This window comes from Anarrhichthys ocellatus, unplaced genomic scaffold (assembly GCF_004355925.1).
Source record: "Anarrhichthys ocellatus isolate YVR2014 unplaced genomic scaffold, GSC_Weel_1.0 scaffold9, whole genome shotgun sequence".
NCBI lineage: Eukaryota > Metazoa > Chordata > Actinopteri > Perciformes > Anarhichadidae > Anarrhichthys > Anarrhichthys ocellatus.
The window spans coordinates 10,817,657-10,835,040 of NW_022280039.1; the positions used below are offsets into that span (position 1 = coordinate 10,817,657).

At 46.7% G+C, this 17,384-nt stretch overlaps 1 protein-coding gene across 4 annotated transcripts in view; it reads left to right on the forward strand.

Annotated features, from left to right (window-relative positions):
• The window catches only part of znrf3 (zinc and ring finger 3), a 67,905-nt gene that overhangs the window by 35,995 nt on the left and 14,526 nt on the right, over positions 1 to 17,384 (forward strand). For all 4 annotated transcript variants that reach the window (XM_031848905.1, XM_031848903.1, XM_031848904.1 and 1 more), the window contains exon 2: positions 3,488 to 3,610. In XM_031848905.1, the coding sequence (XP_031704765.1) occupies positions 3,488 to 3,610 (123 nt within the window). The remainder of the gene's footprint in view (positions 1 to 3,487; positions 3,611 to 17,384) is intronic.

The window sequence follows — 17,384 nt, forward strand, 5'->3', positions numbered from 1 at the left end:
GTGTGTGTGTGTGTGTGTGTGTGTGTGTGTGTGTGTGTGTGTGTGTGAAGGCACGTTTGCGAAAGCCTTTTTGCGCTCGCTTCCCTTTTGTGTGCACGGCCCGTAGCTTTGACCCACTTCACCGGATCGACGTCTCTCATCCAAACCAAGCTCCTTTTCCATGTCGCTCCCCATCCCTACATCCATCAAACGCCTACGTCAACATCCGATTACAAAAAAAGAAGAAGAAAAAAACAATCCCTGTGGTGGAGATAATGGCGCAATGGCCAGCCTCTAAAATAACAACATGGTCCACAACAACAACAAGAGCCCCCCGCACAATGGCCCAGTGTTCGGGGACCCAGGGGCGCAGGCGGGGCTCCCCGCTGCCATCCAGGCTGTCGGACAGGCAGGAGAGAGAGGTCACAATCGCACAGCGAGCAGCACTTCCTGCTCCTGACTGAGGCATCGACAGAGTCAAGAGTAGGAGGGGATCTTAACAGAGGATCGATCCCTCTGTTTCCTCCCCAACAGCATGCTCATAGGGTATCTCACACGAGATTCCAAATGTTACCTGTTCGGCACGCATGTGAACCGCAGAGTAATTACACAGTTTAACGTTAACCATCGCAGTGTGAAATAGGTGGACGTTGGACGGTGGCAAAAAATGTGTATGAAGCCTTGTAGACGATAATCAAACAATAATAGGATCTGTGTCTGCCCATATGGATCATCAGTGATCGTACATGAGTATAGGCGGCAACAAGACGTGATCAGGAATCTCTAAAAGTTATATTTACTTTTCTTTTGTTGTGATCTGATCCGTGAGTTTTCTGATCCGCTGCACCACTAGTTGCCTGGGATGTGCGTTATGCGTCAGAGACATTGTTGTGGTTTGTGGGAGGCGCAGGTCAGGATATGCAGGTTGAATGGAAGCCCGGCTTGGTTGTGCTCTTTTATCTTTTGTCGTTCTCTTTCATTTTGGCATGAGCGGGAGAGCGCGCTCTGAAATGATCATACCAAATGTGTATGTAATGTATACCTCCTACCAGCCCTGGGCCAATATCTATCTCCCACATCCAGAGCTCTCTGCTGTGGGGGGAAAATGGCAGCAAAATGCACTATGAGTCTTTGAAAAGCAGGCGGACAAGGTGACTGCATCCAGCGGATTAGTGAATAGGTGTTTTGAGTCAGAGTGGCCTTGCTTCCTGATGACGACCTCTTTGGTTTTTCTTTCTCACTTGTGCAACTGATCAGTTTTGATTCGAAGGACACGGGCTGTGATGGAACATTGGAGCTTAATGTTTGTCATGCTCTGTGTATGGGAGGCCTAGATGGTTCAAGGATGAGTGTTTTTTTTCTTTGCTTTAACGGTGCAATTCATAATCAAAGAGAGAGTATGTATGTGCTTGTCTTTGGTCTTAAATGTTCTAACTTGGATACCTTGAAAGCGTGTGTTTGTGCTCTACATGCTCCACATTGGCACACGTTGTCCACATTCCTTCCCTATGACTCTTCCATGGTCCACCTGATTTGCATTTGACCCCCTTACTCTTAGCTCAGTCCCTCGGGTCAGGGGCTTGACCCCTCTCCGCCTTGTGGCACTGAAGTGACGAGGCGCCTCCTGAATATCCCTTCAATTGGCCTGCTGCACGACCAACCTGCTCCCAACGTGATGAAGTGGGGTTCAGAGGTCGGGGGTCGACAGAGGGAGAAGGGTATCTCTGGTCATCAGCGGTGGCCCGGGGGCCGGAGCGGCCGAGGGCCCGGCGCCACAGTGCTGGCTGACTGGGGTGCGGTGGCCGTCGGGTTAATAGGATAAGTGGCCTGTTGTTCAGTGTGGCCCCCGTTCCAACGCTAATACAGGAGCTTGTCTTTGCACTGTTGCCATGGTGAGGAAGGGATCCAGGATATTTGGTACTCCACTTGGTTACAGTTTTAATCCAACCGCGTCTCGATGAAACCGTTCATCCTAGTCGCTTCATCCTACTTTTTGCTTTCATTTAGCTTCATATGTTTCTGGTCTTTTGATGCGATTGTCGGCGTCATCCGTTAACTTCCCTCACGATACAGACGCCTCTCCGGAGTTCATACTAGCGCATACGCAAGATTGATGATTAGATGACTGTCTCTGGCACTCTCTCGATGTCAAAATGTGGAATACAGATGCGGCTGTTTTTAAATTCTCATTCTGTGTCCAGCCCGTCTTGGCTACTCTCAACCTTCTTCACCGTCTTCCCACAAAAAGGAAGTGCTTTGAGATAAATGCTTCTGTTCTTCTTGCCGTTAAGGAGGCTACCATGTCCGTTTTGTTTTCAGGGCTCGGTGTTAGTGATGTCTGCCACCCTGTAGCGTTAGTCTTCTCTACACACATCGTCTCGGCTCTTTTTGGCACAGAGAACTGGGCCAATTTTAGCGGCCTTAGGTGTAATGAGAGGACAACTCCAGATAGTCTGCTAGACAATAATCCGACTGAATATACGGGCAGATCAAATGGATCCATGTAAGCCCAAACGGCACCAACATTAATCATTCGCAGCAGAACGAGTGGAAGTAGACTTAACGCACCTTTTCTTAAGTAGAAACTCTGTGAGAATGTGCCACGTCAGCGGATCCAATGAAAGCACATAAATCCCAATTTTGCTTATCTGCTGCTGTTCCTCGAGAGGTCTGGAGGGAACGCTGCACTGCCCGTTTAGATCCTGCACGATTTTGCCGCACACAGCGAATACTTCAGAGGCGTCTAATGCTCTTAAGCTCTTATGTTTCATTATGGAAAATAGGTGACAAGTGGATTATAAATTTTTGCACTCCCTCAAATGAGGGGGAGGGGAGCAAATATATAAGCCGCTGATGCCAGGACCCTCTTAAGTCGATGCATCGTGTGGGGCAGCTTTTCATGTTCCCTTGAAACACTCTGCATGCTTTTTTTTGTTGTGTTTAAATGTGACTTGCGTGACATGTCTTTTCAAAACCAGGAGGTAACTATTTAGAGAAACTGGCAACCGATTCTTGGCCTTTTTGTTTGCCGGCGGTGGCCATCACTTTTTAACATATAAAAAAAGTAGGGACAGCAAAACGTGCACCCCAAAAATAAATACATTTTTAATATTTGTATATCTTTTTAGCCAACGCTGCGTGTGCATTAGTGTGTGGACTCGTGCGTACAGGCATCTCTTTTGGAGATAATGTTGAAGCAAAATAAAAGATGTTTGGGAAAAGTTCAACTAACCCGTCAGCATCACAAACATTACTGCAAACGGATTCAACTGACAATGAACCTGAATGAAACGAACAAAAAGGAAACTCTTGGGAGGTATCTCTGGTCATCAGATAGAAAGTTAGACCACAAAGCGTTTACACGTATACATTTACATTATTAAGCGGACTTATAACTGCATTGTATCTTAATTACCCAAAGTGACTATAAACTGCAGCCATATTTCCTGTTTCTGCAAACAAAAGCTGATATAAATACTCACTTCTGTCACTTCTGTCTTCTTTCCAGATGCATCCTCTGGGGCTGTGTAATAATAACGACGAGGAGGACCTTTACGAGTACGGCTGGGTCGGAGTGGTGAAGCTGGAGCAACCAGAGCTGGACCCCAGCTGTCTCACCGTGCTGGGAAAGGTAAAGAAACCGCTTCTGTTTCACCGCTGATATTCAGAAATGACTCTTGGGAAACGCTGCACAGCACAGATAGAGCAACGGATTAAACTCTTCTCAAAAAAAAATGGCCATGCGCCACACTCACAAAACGTGACAAGGGTGAAAAGGGTGCTATATTTCTGCTGCAGGATGACATGATGCATTAGGGTGCGACTGTAGGTGAGTCATGCAATGAAATGAAAGAAGAAAAAAAACATCTTCGCTTTGTTATAAACAAACTGCAGTTTGGACATTTTAACTCCTTCATGCTGTGATTCTGATTGAAGTGCTGCTTCATTCATATCATGTTGACAGATTGCCCATATTTAAGGTAGAAATACAGGCTCTTTTCTCACATCTGCAGCCAATTTTTACATGAATGCACTGAAGCGATGATAATTGAATTCACAGATCGAAGTACACAACAGCACTATCGGGCGTATTGAATGTTTTGCCATGAGATTTCTGGCTCGTGCAGACAGCGCGGTGATTCGTGTAGTCAGGCGGCCCCGTCCTGCTACTCTCAAGTTAAGGAAACGTCTTCCCCGTGTACTTAATGAAACCCTTTTTTAAAAAGAATTTATCTTTGATCTTTTGTAGTCGCAGAGACAATTCACGGAAGGATGATTTGGTTTTATTTAGTTTCTCACTTCCCATCGCCGCGGGAATGAGGCTGAACTGAATCCCCTCCCTTGTCTCTCACCATCCCCCGTCCCCCCCGTCCCCATCCTCCCCTCCTTCCCAGAACCTGCTGGAGTCTCCGAGTGGTATTTTATGATGCTTTAATTAAGTGTTCCTCTTAATGGAATGTACCAACATTCCCCGGACGATGAGCGGGGAGGGGGGGTCGGGGGTGTCTATAGTCTCATTTATCCTGTGCATGCCCGGTGACAGAAAGAGAGCAGCCATTCATAATTTAAGGAGCCCTTGTGTCGTATAGACATGCTAATGGTGCACTTTCCTCTGCGAATGGTGTTGCTGCTACCTGGCTCATGCATACTTATGCTGAGACCTGAAAACTGACCTAATGTTCGGCACTCAAACTCCTCTTTGACTGTAGCTAAGAATACATCACTGTCACGGGTGGCTGCCCTCACTGGTAAACGCTCTTCTTCGTTCGTAATTTGTTGATTACCACTTAACACTACTATGACTGTCATGGGAACAGTTAGTATGCCTGTAGGGCGGCAAGACTGCCGTGGGGGAGAGAAGAAGTGTGTGATTTTTAGGTGGTGAGCGTTTAAAAGGGGAACTCCACCAATTTCACACATCAAAGTGTGTTTACAGTTCCCGGGGAGTGCTAGTGCATACAGCATGTGGGCAGAAACGTACAAAGCCTTTTGTCCAGAGGGAGCCATGTGAAGTCTGATAAAGGCTTGAGTTGCATTGTGGGTAATGTAGGCACCATGAAGAAGAATGTGTGGGGTAAAAAAGGAGGATATCTCCGGTTCTGCTACATCGACTACATCGCTAGCCACAGGCATGTAGTGTAAGCACATGCTAAATGTGTTTTATTGGACCGGGCCAAAGATTGGAGAGATTTTGGTGGACGGGCGACATGAATCAGCTACGTGGCATGCGCCTTAGCCAACTGAGCCACGAGGACACCCGGGTACCAGAAACCCATACCTTCCGTTCATTGGAACCAGTCAAAGCACAGCGCTAATGAGATGGCCATTTTTCTACGTTCTAGTTCCATGTTTTGCTGAGGGACGGCTGTAGTGAGGATGGTAGGAACCTTGACCTCTTGGCCTCCCGCCAGCCTCCCCAACCTCTCGAACCACTCTGTTTCCTCTGTGTTTATTCCGCCAGCACTTTAATTAGAGGAGGGATAGCCCATTGTTGCATCTTGACAGACCCTCGCCCCAGGGCCTGAACACAGCTGGGTGCTTTGCGTTGGCACCGCCGCTTTTTGCCGGGGCCAGACAGTGCAGTGTTTACCCCCTGCCAGTCCGCTTACTCTGCCCTGCCAGCCAGGCCACCATGCCCATTCCCAGTCCGGATACTATGCCCACTCTTACACACTCACCCCGTCTCGTCTGGCCCCGTGCTCGGCGAGCCCACGCCCCCCCTACCCGACTGGCCCCTGACTGAACCCAAGAGCCCACTCCACTTTGCTGCCACTTTGCCACCAACAGTGTTGGGGTCTTGTCTGGTCAATTTAGATTCCATTCAATTACAGGATCCCAGTGAAACACACAAAACGGAATTGTAGGAGAGAAAAATGCTGTTTACGCCAATTCATGTCTAAATATAAAGTGTCTGGGAACACAAGGCCCCCAGCTGTGCTCAGGAGCCGGTCAACAAGTAGCAACGGGCATTCCCTCAAGGAAAGGGCTTGCCTTTTTTTAGATTGTCCTAATTGGCTTTTAGAGCAAAACTTGATTGACGGAGCATTTCTGGACAAAAAGGGAACACAAGAGCTCGACTTTCCACAGAGCAAGTTCCTGCAGCTCTTTCCGTACCTTCAGAATTATGTTGACTAGATAAAGTTATTAATGCTTTAATGTTTGCAGTACATTCCCTTTCACGCCATTGTTGTCGATAATATATCTTTATCTAATATAGCTTTTACTAAATTATGCTGCTTAGTGACTCAAGGTTGTTTTTTTTTTTTTCGACCGCTCTCGCTGCTCGCAGAGCAAACCAGTAAATATTAGCAGCAGAGGAAGTGGAGGAAGAGAGGTCGGTCATGCCGGGCCTCTGAAGTCCACGTGCAAACCTCACCAAAGTGCTGCTGTGTCACATATATCTACACAGTTTGTTCCTGCACTTCCTGTCTGTTTCCTGTGAGAGCTGCAGGGCTGTTAGACCTTTGACTTCTGTGTGCCACAGCTGTGGCCCCTCCCCCAACAGCAGCAAATCGGTTCCTACTGTAGCCGACTGCGTTTGAGACACTCTTTTGAAGTGGTGAGGCTGTCTGAGGTTGTGGTGTCATATATGAGGATGACGCCGCAAGGTGCCCTGGTGCTAGTGGACCAGGACTTGCTTCTCTTTAGTTCCAGTGTCGCCTCCTTTTTTTGCGCGTTTGTAAATCACATCTGCACGCATGTATCCGCTCTCAAGTTGGAACTATTTACCGCGGTCAATAACATATTTTTGGTTGTCATTTCCTCCTTCGCTGCCTGACTGTCTCAGAACCGGCCCCCCCACCTCCCTTCTTCTCAACTCTGCCTTTCATACACATACACTGCGATTTTTGGCAGCTCCTCTGGAACATGAAATCATGCCACTGGCTTTCATTGATGGTGGCCCAGGCTGGTCAGGGTCTTTGTCACCGTGCCAGTGAGATATCTCGTCTTTCAAGTACCCGCCGTGTCAGTGCAATGGCCTCACGGGGCCTTAGCATGCCGGCTTTTCCCCTTTCATCCTCCTCAGGCTCTCATGACATCAGCCCCTAACCCGGGGGGGGGGTTTAGAGGACAGAGGAAAGGGAGTGAGGGTTTGGCTTCTCAAGAAGATGACGAAGGCGAATGGTGCTTTGGTGAGTGGGTGGCTGGGATTTGTGTCTCGCTCGGTACAACTTTTTTTTTTTTTTTTTTTTTTTCTGTGCGCACATGAGCATAAAAATGCGACCCATCCTCCCACACACACAGCCCTGCAGCTTGTGTAAACCAGGCCTCTTGGCTGGCATAGCATGTAAAACTCCCCGGTATGTGCTTGTTGTGTGTGGCCTGGCGCTGCCCTCGACCAGCTCGTCTCTGAACCGCGATCGGTTCCACCTTAAGCACCAGCCAAAGACAACATTTCATCGCAGCGGAGCGCAACCGCTACAAAGCACTCAAAAATAACTAGAGCAACGAGAAAACATCTCAACATCTTTATTGACATACATCCTCCCAGAAATAAAGCATGCTACTTCAAAGTTTTAGCCAGTGGCAGTGTATCCTGGGTGGAAAAGCTCTGTCTTTGACAAATATACAAACACAATCCCAAAAAACCCGCAGTTGCCATGGAACAATGTGAGATGGCAGAGGAGTGCGTCTGTGTGTCTCTTTCTACCGTGGCCCTCAAAAGTTGGCACTGTGGGACGGCAGGCCGGAGCAAACAGCTGTTGCGTCTTAGTGCTAAGTGGCTTTTGGACTCTAACCGTGTCTGGCATCTCAGCCAGAGCTGCAGAGAGGGTGCAGTGTGTGAGAGAGAGAGGGAGAGAGAGAGAGGAATGACGGGGATATTGAAAGTACACAAGGGCTACAAGGACGGTGTGTGTGTGTGTCTGTGTGTGTGTGTGTGTGTGTGTGTGTGTGTGTGTGTGTGTGTGTGTGTGTGTGTGTGTGTGTGTCTGTGTGTGTGTGTGTGTGTGTGTGTGTGTGTGTGTGTGTGTGTGTGTGTGTGTGTGTGTGTGTGTGTGTGTGTGTGTGTGTGTGTGTGTGTGTGCGTGTGAAGAAGAGAGAGACCCCTGCATTAAAAGAAAGAAATGGCCACAGGCAGACGAGTGTGATATTGCGGGCGACTGGCTCCGAGCCTGCGGCCAGGTTAGCCGTCCTACACACTCAGGTGTGTGCTCGGGGTCGTCCCGAGTCCACGGCAATGCCAGTAGGGTGTCAAGCCGCAGGGCTTGTTGTGAAGGAGCTTCAATGCCGGACTGAACTGGCTGCATTTTGGCCCCACGTTTTTTCAGACGGCTTCTAACGCGGCGTGCCGGCCTTTGCGGGGGAGGAACGCTGTCCGATCAGTGGGCGTATAGTAGTACATCTGCGTGCCAATTAGCTCATCTGCCGTTTATCAGTCTGGATAAGAAGAACTGGTCGGCTGGCTGATCGGCTTGTGTTGTTTTGCAGACTGCTGAGTGACTCACCGTGTCGCTCTCATCACTCTCTTCTTTTTTCCATGCTTTTTCCTTTAACTCCCTCCAAAGGGCCGTAGTGAAGCAGAGAGCCTTGATAAAAAGAAAGAAAATTGCCGTAGTTTTTCACTGCCGAGTCTCCAGAGTGTTTTGTTAAATTGCAGCGAAGCCACAATGGTGATTGATTTATAACGGCGGCTTTTGTTCGATACAGATGAAGCTTGTTTTTTTTCTTTGCTTTTGCCCCGAGAGTTTTTAACAGAAATCTTTTCATAGCGGAGTCGTGGAGATGCTCCCTATGCTCGTGCTGGAAATGATCGGGCTTACTTCCTTTCAGTTGAGAGCGGCAAATTGAAAGTCAATTTTGGATTGTTTAAATGGAGGCGGCGAACATTGGCAGCTGTAGCGTGAAGTATAATGGAGGCTGTTGATGCTGATAATGTGCTCTGCATTGTGAGATGTAGAAGTGTTCGCTTCACTTTCACTTAACTTCCCTTCTTCTACGAATGTCCTTCTCTACCATTCAAAGACGCTTTCGTAACTTCAAATGCTTCCAGAAAGTATTTCTATCTCACATTTTGTTGTTCTTACCATGAAAACATTCAAAAAAGTCTATGGCGTTGAAAGTTCTCGCATAGATTTCACGTGATTGAAATTGCATCCACACACTCAACAAAGTATCGCATGTCGATTGCATTCACAGCTTTTTTTTTTTGTTAAAACTAAATATATTGAAGTTGCAGGACCGAAAACCAACCTGCACAAGCTCACTCTTCCTCTCCACCTGCCCCATGCCCCAAACGCCCGGAACAAACACTTTGAAATGTGGAGGGAGGAATAAAAAAAAAAGAGAGAGAGACGGAGCAGCAGGGAGAGGAGAAAAAAATAGAGGGGGGGGGGGGGGGGCACTCAGGGGCCTGCCTCTCGGGCTCTCCTTTCATGTTTGTGTACGCCTAAACTTGCTGATATTATCTTGGCCGCTCTTCCTGGCGGGGTGTCGGGAGAGGTTTCCACTGTGACCAGGCAGGGGCCTCTCTCTCTCTCTCCCTCAACCCCCCTCTCTCAGGCGGTGTTGGAACCCTCACCCACCTTCCTAAAAAGTCCCTCTCCTAAATCACCGCTTCACCACGTTTCACGGCGCTTGGAGGCACCCGGGATCCCACTGCGCTGGTTTCCATGGTCACTGGGAAGCTCCTTGTGTCATGTGGCTCAAAGTGAGCCGTCCCTGGGCCGAATTACCCAGCTTTCAATGGGAGGCCAAATGACCATTATTAGACTTCACAGCTCAGGCCCCTATTTAAAGAGAGAAGAAAGGGGGGGGGAAGAGAGAGAGAGAGAGAGAGAGAGAGAGAGAGAGAGAGAGAGAGATTTTTTTTCCCTCCCCCCCCCCCCCCACTTTCTTGCATTGATTTAATATTTTTTTGTTGTTCTTAATCACAATTATTTAAAAAGTCAGACACCAGCCACCACTAAAGCTCTCCTGTCCGTCGAACCGCACCCGGGAAAGACAGGGCAGCGCCAGGATCAGAAGATGAGCCGTGGAAAAAACCCTGTAAATCTCAGTAAAAGATGGGACCTGACGTCCTCCCACGTCTCTCCTCCCTTCTTCTCCGTATAAGCCCGTTGCTTTGTAGGGGAATGTGCCGGTGTGCATGAGAATACTCGTGTCCCGCGCCCCGCCGTGTTTGTCTTTAACGGTCCCGGGCCCACGGCCTGGCACAGAAGCTGGAAACTGAAGCCCCTCCCTCCCCCCGGTCCCCCCACACCGCTAATCTGATGCCTCTTTCCCGCTACAGACGATTCCTCTACTGGAAAGGGTTAGCGGGGGTGAAAATGTCATCCTGCTCTTGTGGTTTGAACTTTCTTTTATGCTCTGCCAGGAAGGCAAGGTTTGTGCCCAGCACAAGGAGATGGAGAAGAAGTGGCAGTGTGTTGGGGGGGGGGGGGGGACATCGGAGCTGCCCATTGCTCTGAGACAGTGAGGTAATGGAAGAAGAGAAAGAGAAAGATGGAGAGGGGGGGTGAATGATGGGAACGCACCTGGCAGAACCGGGGAGAGACATCGGCGTCGATAAAAATATAACGATGGAATGAGACATCTGATAGTCTTTTGTTATATAGACTTAAAAATATCTTTATTCATTCTTTGCATTAGAGAAATGTTTTAATGTTTGTTAGAAAAAGCTTGATCTTCAAAGTAAGTGGCTGTCAGATCAAAGTAGGAGTAAAATGTACAATATTTCTCTCTGAAATGTAGTAACATAGAGTTCAGTACCTCAGAACTTTACTTCGGGATACTGTTTCTTTAGTCCTGGATATACAGTGGGTACGGAAAGTATTCAGACCCCTTTAAATTTTACACTCTTTGTTTCATTGCAGCCATTTGCTAAAATCAAAAAAGTTCATTTTATTTCTCATTAATGTACACTCAGCACCCCATCTTGACAGAAAAAAACAGAAATGTAGAAATTTTTGCAAATTTAACTGAAATATCACATGGTCATAAGTATTCAGACCCTTTGCTCAGTATTGAGTAGAAGCACCCTTTTGAGCTAGTACAGCCATGAGTCTTCTTGGGAATGATGCAACAAGTTTTTCACACCTGGATTTGGGGATCCTCTGCCATTCTTCCTTGCAGATCCTCTCCAGTTCCGTCAGGTTGGATGGTGAACGTTGGTGGGGAGGCTCCTAGATCTCTCAAAGGGGCCGTGATGTCACTTAAGGCAGCGTTGTTTGGGGCTGAAGCCATCTTACCAGACCTGTGGCCTGCTGCTCATCTCTGATCGAGGCTACATTAGCAGCTACTAGCATAACACACCCAAATCTCTGTAGGAGGTCGGGTTGCATTCTGGGTAATGTAGGTGCCAGGTTTTGACAAGGAAGAAGAATTCATGGACATCTTTGGTTCTGCTGCATCGATTTTTTTAAAACCTGTCCACAAAAGGGTGGTGCTTAAACTTTTCTACTTACTTTTGCTCCAAGTTCATTCTGTCATCAAAAGGCAAAACATTTGCACTCTATACTCCGGCTCTGACAGCGATGGGTGCTTTCAAAGGTGTGACACTCGGTCTGAAGGAGAGTTCCTCCTCCTTTCAAAGAGATAACGGACCCAGTCAGCTTCTCCTCCACAACTTCTGCTCATCCGCCCAAATGAAATGAGCAGCCAGATGTGAAGTCGGCCTGCTCTGCTGCCTCAATGCTAGTAAGACCGTACAGCGGGAGGAGAGAGGGCTGGAGGGCCGAGCCCCGACCCGCTCGGCCTGGTTTGTCCACGGAAAGACGGCAGCAACAGCAGCAACAACAGCCCTCCACCAGCAGCAGGATGGAGTATTACAAGAGAGAGAGAGGCAGTAACAGCAACTTCTCTTTCCATGCAAGCAGGGACACGGTCTCCGAAAGCAGCTTCGAGGCAGAGAGAGATTAGAGAAGAAAAAAAAAACGGCTGACTGCGGACGAATTAAGGGAAGGAGAGAAGTGGCCGTTTACGGAGACGCCTCGGCTCCACTACATTTGGATTACAGTGCATGTTCACGCTGCAGCATCCTGGGTAAAAGGAGCCACAAATCCTGCTGTGCAACCGCATATTTATATACCTCTTTCATGTTGGAGTAGTTTTTATTTCACATTCAGAGATCTCAGTTAAACCCTTAATCGGGGTTAAATCTGTTATTTGTGGTTGAGGCTTCTGAAAGCGATGTTGATCAACATGCACGTAGATATGGATTCATTCAATCTGTCCGTCATGTCCGCTGTCGATGGCAGGTGCAGCTGTGTGTTTGGGTGGAGGTGGAACTAGCTGGGAGTGTTTTTCAGTACATTTATCTTCAGGCTGTGTAACGGCTTGCGTTTCATTCCTGCTGTACACAAATAACCGCTGCCTGAAGCTAATCTGTATCCTTTATAAGTCTATTTTTTTCTTTTCATGCTCTTAACTATACGGCCGTTGCGTGTTGGGCTCTTGCTGGCAAAACCTCCTGCGACCGGCACTCTGTACTGCGAGTGAACGCACCATGTGTAGACAACAGTACCTGACATTGAAGCCACAAAGGAAAAAAATATTAAAATACAATATTAAAAATAAAGCAAACTGTAAGATTCTTTTGTGTAAAACTCCCTCAAACAGCTCGACGTCTCTCGAAGCTGCCTGACCGACTGTTGAAGAGAAACACTTAGGATTTGATCTGGGATGTGCCAGGAGACCTGCAGCCGGCATAAATCTAGTTTCACTCGTGTTCACGTTATTGTCTTCCTCCTTTTCGTCTTGACAGCTCTCATCTGATGGAAGATATGGTAATTTAGACTTTTTTCAATACCAGGAAAAGTTTATTTCACCTTCGGGTGATCCTCGGAGAGACGAGAAGCAAAAAAATGACAGAAAAATTTCAGATTTTCCTTCTCTTAGTTTTAAAAAAAATGTTGTATAGAAAAATATTTCTTAGCTCAGTGCTGTACTTTGAAACCGATTCACAGAGAAAACATGAGGGGCTTTGTGACTGACAGTAGATAATCGTATTAATTGATATTAGTGTTTTACGCACAATAATAATAATAATGATAATAATTGGACATGTTATCACGAATCATTTCTAACCAAGACTTCCCATCTCTTTCAACCAAGCACCAGTTGAGAAGAAGCACTTAAAAAGTAGTATTCTTGTCTCTAGCCGGAAAGTTAGTTTGTTTTCCTGTGAATCACAAAGGGCCCGACGGTAAGAAAACAACATGGGAGCGGCTGGGAGGAAAAGTGGAGGAAATTTAATTAGCGGTTGTCCATTCCTCCGGCCCCGGTGTTTGGTCTCGCCAGGGCAGAGCAGCGGGGCGGCGGAGAGGCGAGAGGAACCAAAAGGCTTCTTCATTAGCGGCGGGCCGAGTCAATACGTTTGCGTCCGTGTTTGTGTAAAGCGTGGCGAGGCCCGACCCCACAAGACATAAGAACGTGGGGAGGGGGACAGGAAGTGCTGCACGGCGAGCGAGACAAACGTGAAAGGAAGATTGGGACGATGTACAAATAGAAACGGCAGTGTTTCCTCAGAACCCCTCCTTTATGGCCGCATGGCAAGCCTTTAAATGTTTCAGAAAAAGCTCAAGTAACATCATTTAAATGCATATTTCAATCTCAATGTTTCCACTCAAACAGCGTTTGTATTCTCTGAAACTCTTCCGATACCAGAGTCAAAACCGGTGCTAGAGTTTTAGCCCTGATATCGATACTGAAATATCAATATGTTTTGCAGTAAGAACATTATATACTACACTGTACAGATGTTCTTTGGGAGCATCAGTTCAGTGTGCAGTGCCCTTTTCCTTCATACTATTTAGTTCTCATTTCTCATTACCTGTCTTGTGATGGAAATGCAGGATACCATCTCATGAAAGAATAAGTAAAGAAGAGCATGAACCTGGCATTCACTCGCAATTTTGGGTAATTGACCGTTTTCGGCACTCTGTGCAAAGGACACATTTGCAGTTTTCTGTGAGTTTACAGTGAATATCGGGTCAGGATTCGGTAAAGTGCAGGAATTGGATAAAAAAAGGGAGACATTAGGGGTCTTCTGATGAGGGAGAGCTCCCCAGTACACCTCAGTCTCTCCTTTAATGGGGCCGGCTTTTTGCCAAGGTCTACTGGCAGGCCCCCTCAGAGGTGCCCCCTCACACACACACACACACACACACACACACACACATTTTGATAGCACAATTCTCTTGTATAATTCTGGTTATGCAATGGTGGGTGAATGGCCACCCCACATTGTGCGCTGAGGCAGAGACAGAATTGGAGGTGGGAGGGGGTCGCTGGTGGTTTCCTGGTTGTGAAAGATGAAGTGAAGAAGAGGAAAAGAAGGCCCAGTTATCAGAAATACACGGACACATTGAGAGGTTGTTTTAGCTTCAAAGAGACGTTCGATGGCGGTAGAAGCATCTTTGTGAAAAACCTCAGGCTTCCTCTCTGATGTGATGTGTTTGTCCTCCAGAGAGCTCTGGTTTTTCACTCCAAAGCCGACATTTACCCTTTTTTAAATTTTTTTTAAAAGAGGCTTTTCGCACCAATCCGGAAGATGGCTTCTTGGTAAAAAAAAACATCTCCCTCGTTAAGTAGAAATCGATCCAAAGGGGACCGGAGCTGTGGGCTTGTCATCGTTTTCTGTGTTTGCTCCACAACTCTGTCTCCCATTTGGGGATTTAAACTGGTGGAAAGATGATACTTCACCCATGGGAACTGCTTTTCCCTCAGGGACAGATAGGTGTGTGTGTGTGTGTGTGTGAGTGTGTGTACACACACTGGCTGGTCATGTACATGATGTACATGATGTTGCTCCCGTAGCTGTGCCTACAGTGTAGAAATGTGATAGACTCTGAATTGTAAGTCGCTTTGGATAAAAGCGTCTGCTAAATGGCTGTAATGTAATGTAATGTAATGTACAGCACAGAGGCAGGGTCGAGGATCACTGTACCTGGGGGCGGGCCTTTTCTTTGTCTGATAGTGAGGTCATTACGTCCGCCCCAAATCTCTCACTCAGCTGGTGTGAAGTTTACCCACAACCCCCCCTGTTTCTTCATTTTAAGACATTGGACCTTTCTTAAAGACAAAAAAGCCTAAAATCGGGGACCTTTTCCATGTAAATCCGCAGCCATCTGGTCAAAGAAATTTGAAGCCATTGCCAGCAATTCTTTTTTTTTTTAAATTGAGGTTTGATACCCAGCCCTGTATGCAGTATGTAACAGCGGCTGTAAATGATTGTTTGTATTATGTGCTTCCTACTACAGGTTTAAGGACTCTTTATGCACGTTTTCATTCATGCTGCAGAGATAGTTGTCAAAAGTGTCTCGGTTGTTACTAGAAGGCAAAGGACTTTGACGTTCATTCAGACTTTTCTATTTCTTTGCGATTAGAAAGAAAATTGACGTACGATTATCCTGGTAATACTACTCGGAATATTTGAAATAATTAGAATATTCCCGTAGAAAACAACTAGTTTTGCCCAAACTGAATTGGAGTAAAAGAGATATATTTTTTCTGTGGTTATATTGTCTCCTGCGTTTTAGATCCAGAAGTTATCGGGGGGAAATAAATCTAATTAGCACGCTGTTTTTGGTTTATGACCCCACACATTTAACGTATTTACAGTATCTATATCTACTTCTATAGAGCTGACGCATGTGAACCACAGATTCACTACACAGTTTAACCATCAAAGTGTGAAATAAGGTTATACTTTTTCCAGGCGGTGGTGAAAAAATAAGTCTTTAGCCGACTAGAAGGAAACAAAAACTATCCGTATCGGCCAATATGCCTCACCGATATTCACTTCCTTGATTTTTTTTAAACTGATCCTGACAAAAACCGTAATACAACCTGAATCATGAGCTTTGTGTTCCGCTGCTCCCCCTCTTAAGAGCCAGATCTTTTTTTTCAGGCATGGTGGAGACCAAAACGAAGCTAAAAGAAGAGTGAGCTTGGGTCAGAATCGCGGCTCCAAATTAATGCCAATGTTGCATTGCTGGATGTACTGACCGGCAGCTATTTGCTAACACGTTAGCCTAAACAACATTATAAGCCTGTGGTTTGTGGTGGCTGTGTATCTGTGAGCATGTGTTCATGTTTGTCTGCCCGCTAGAGGTCAAAAAAATCCCTGAAAGCAGCTTCGACTTAAAGATGATCGCCTCACTGAACGCATGTTATCTCATAAAACAGAACTCCATAAACAGGTCTGCGTTCACTTCCTGACCTAACAGTTTGATATTAATGACGGTCACTGAGCTCGCTGAGAGCTTCAAGTGGTTCCGTCCCCTGTGTGTTTATATGAAGGTGGCTCAAGGAGCTCCCCCGTCCTCCGCCGGTGCGACACACAAGTGGATTTTTTTATGTGCTTCGTAAACATGTTTTACTGCAGCTTGAGAAATGTCCCGGGACTTATGTAAAAGCGCTCCAGCCGGGGGGCTCAGCAGCGTATAAATTAGTATTAAACAGGAATAAGGGAGAGTTCAAAAGTTTGGGAAGGTGGAGGGAAAAACTGAGCAATGACGAGGCATGTTTTCACTTTTCTTTACCTCGTTTTAATCTGCCATTTAGGTGTGGAATTTCTTGGCTGGGACTCAAAACATTGAATATGAGTGGAAAGGGATTCGTGAAGAGAAGTTATTAGCAGAATTAAGCTCAGCGAGGTTATTGGAGTTCACACTAAGTGTTTTTCGGGATGGTGTTCATGGGGGAACCGAAAAGTCCTTATTCTGCAGTTGTCGAGACATAGCAGGTAGCAGATCCAGCACGACGAGGGCGTCAAACCAGTTGATTATAAGTCACACAGCCCATGCAGAGTATCTCAAGTATCTGCAAACACAATAAAGTGTTATGACAGATTAACCGTCTGTCAGTGAAGTGTTAACATCAAACAGAAGGACATCGGGAAGGCGGTGAGCAATGCGCCTCGTGAAATGACTAAATCCTGAAACGTCAAGATAGCACAGACGACTTAATGTGCACGTACGGGAGAGTAACGAGGCGGAGTCGCTTCCAACATAGTTTTCATTTCTTCCTCCCGCGGCTGCACGAGCTTGCAATGGGATGACGCACAGCCACGTCGAAAAAGTTTGCTTTTATTTTAGTTGAATGTAAATAATGTCTTGGCACACATGCCTGCTCTGAGAGGGAGCGAGAAAGGAGAGAAGAGGGGGGGGGGGGGGGGTGCGACCACATATAAGAAAATCCATGGGAGAAAAGTATGCCTTTATCTTTTAATAAACCGTAAAGCCAGGAGGCAACATGAAATTACAGCATAATAGCAGTGGAGTCTTCTGAAGACTTAATTGCCTTAATTATGGAGAGAGAGAGAGAGGGGGAGAGGGAGAGAGGTGGAGGAGGAGAAGAAAGTAGGGCAGAAAGGGGGAGCGATGCGATAGAGGAGCAAGCGAGTGAGCCGGATGTTGCAGGTGTAATCCAGGTGTGTGCGTGTGTCTGCAGGTGTAATCCAG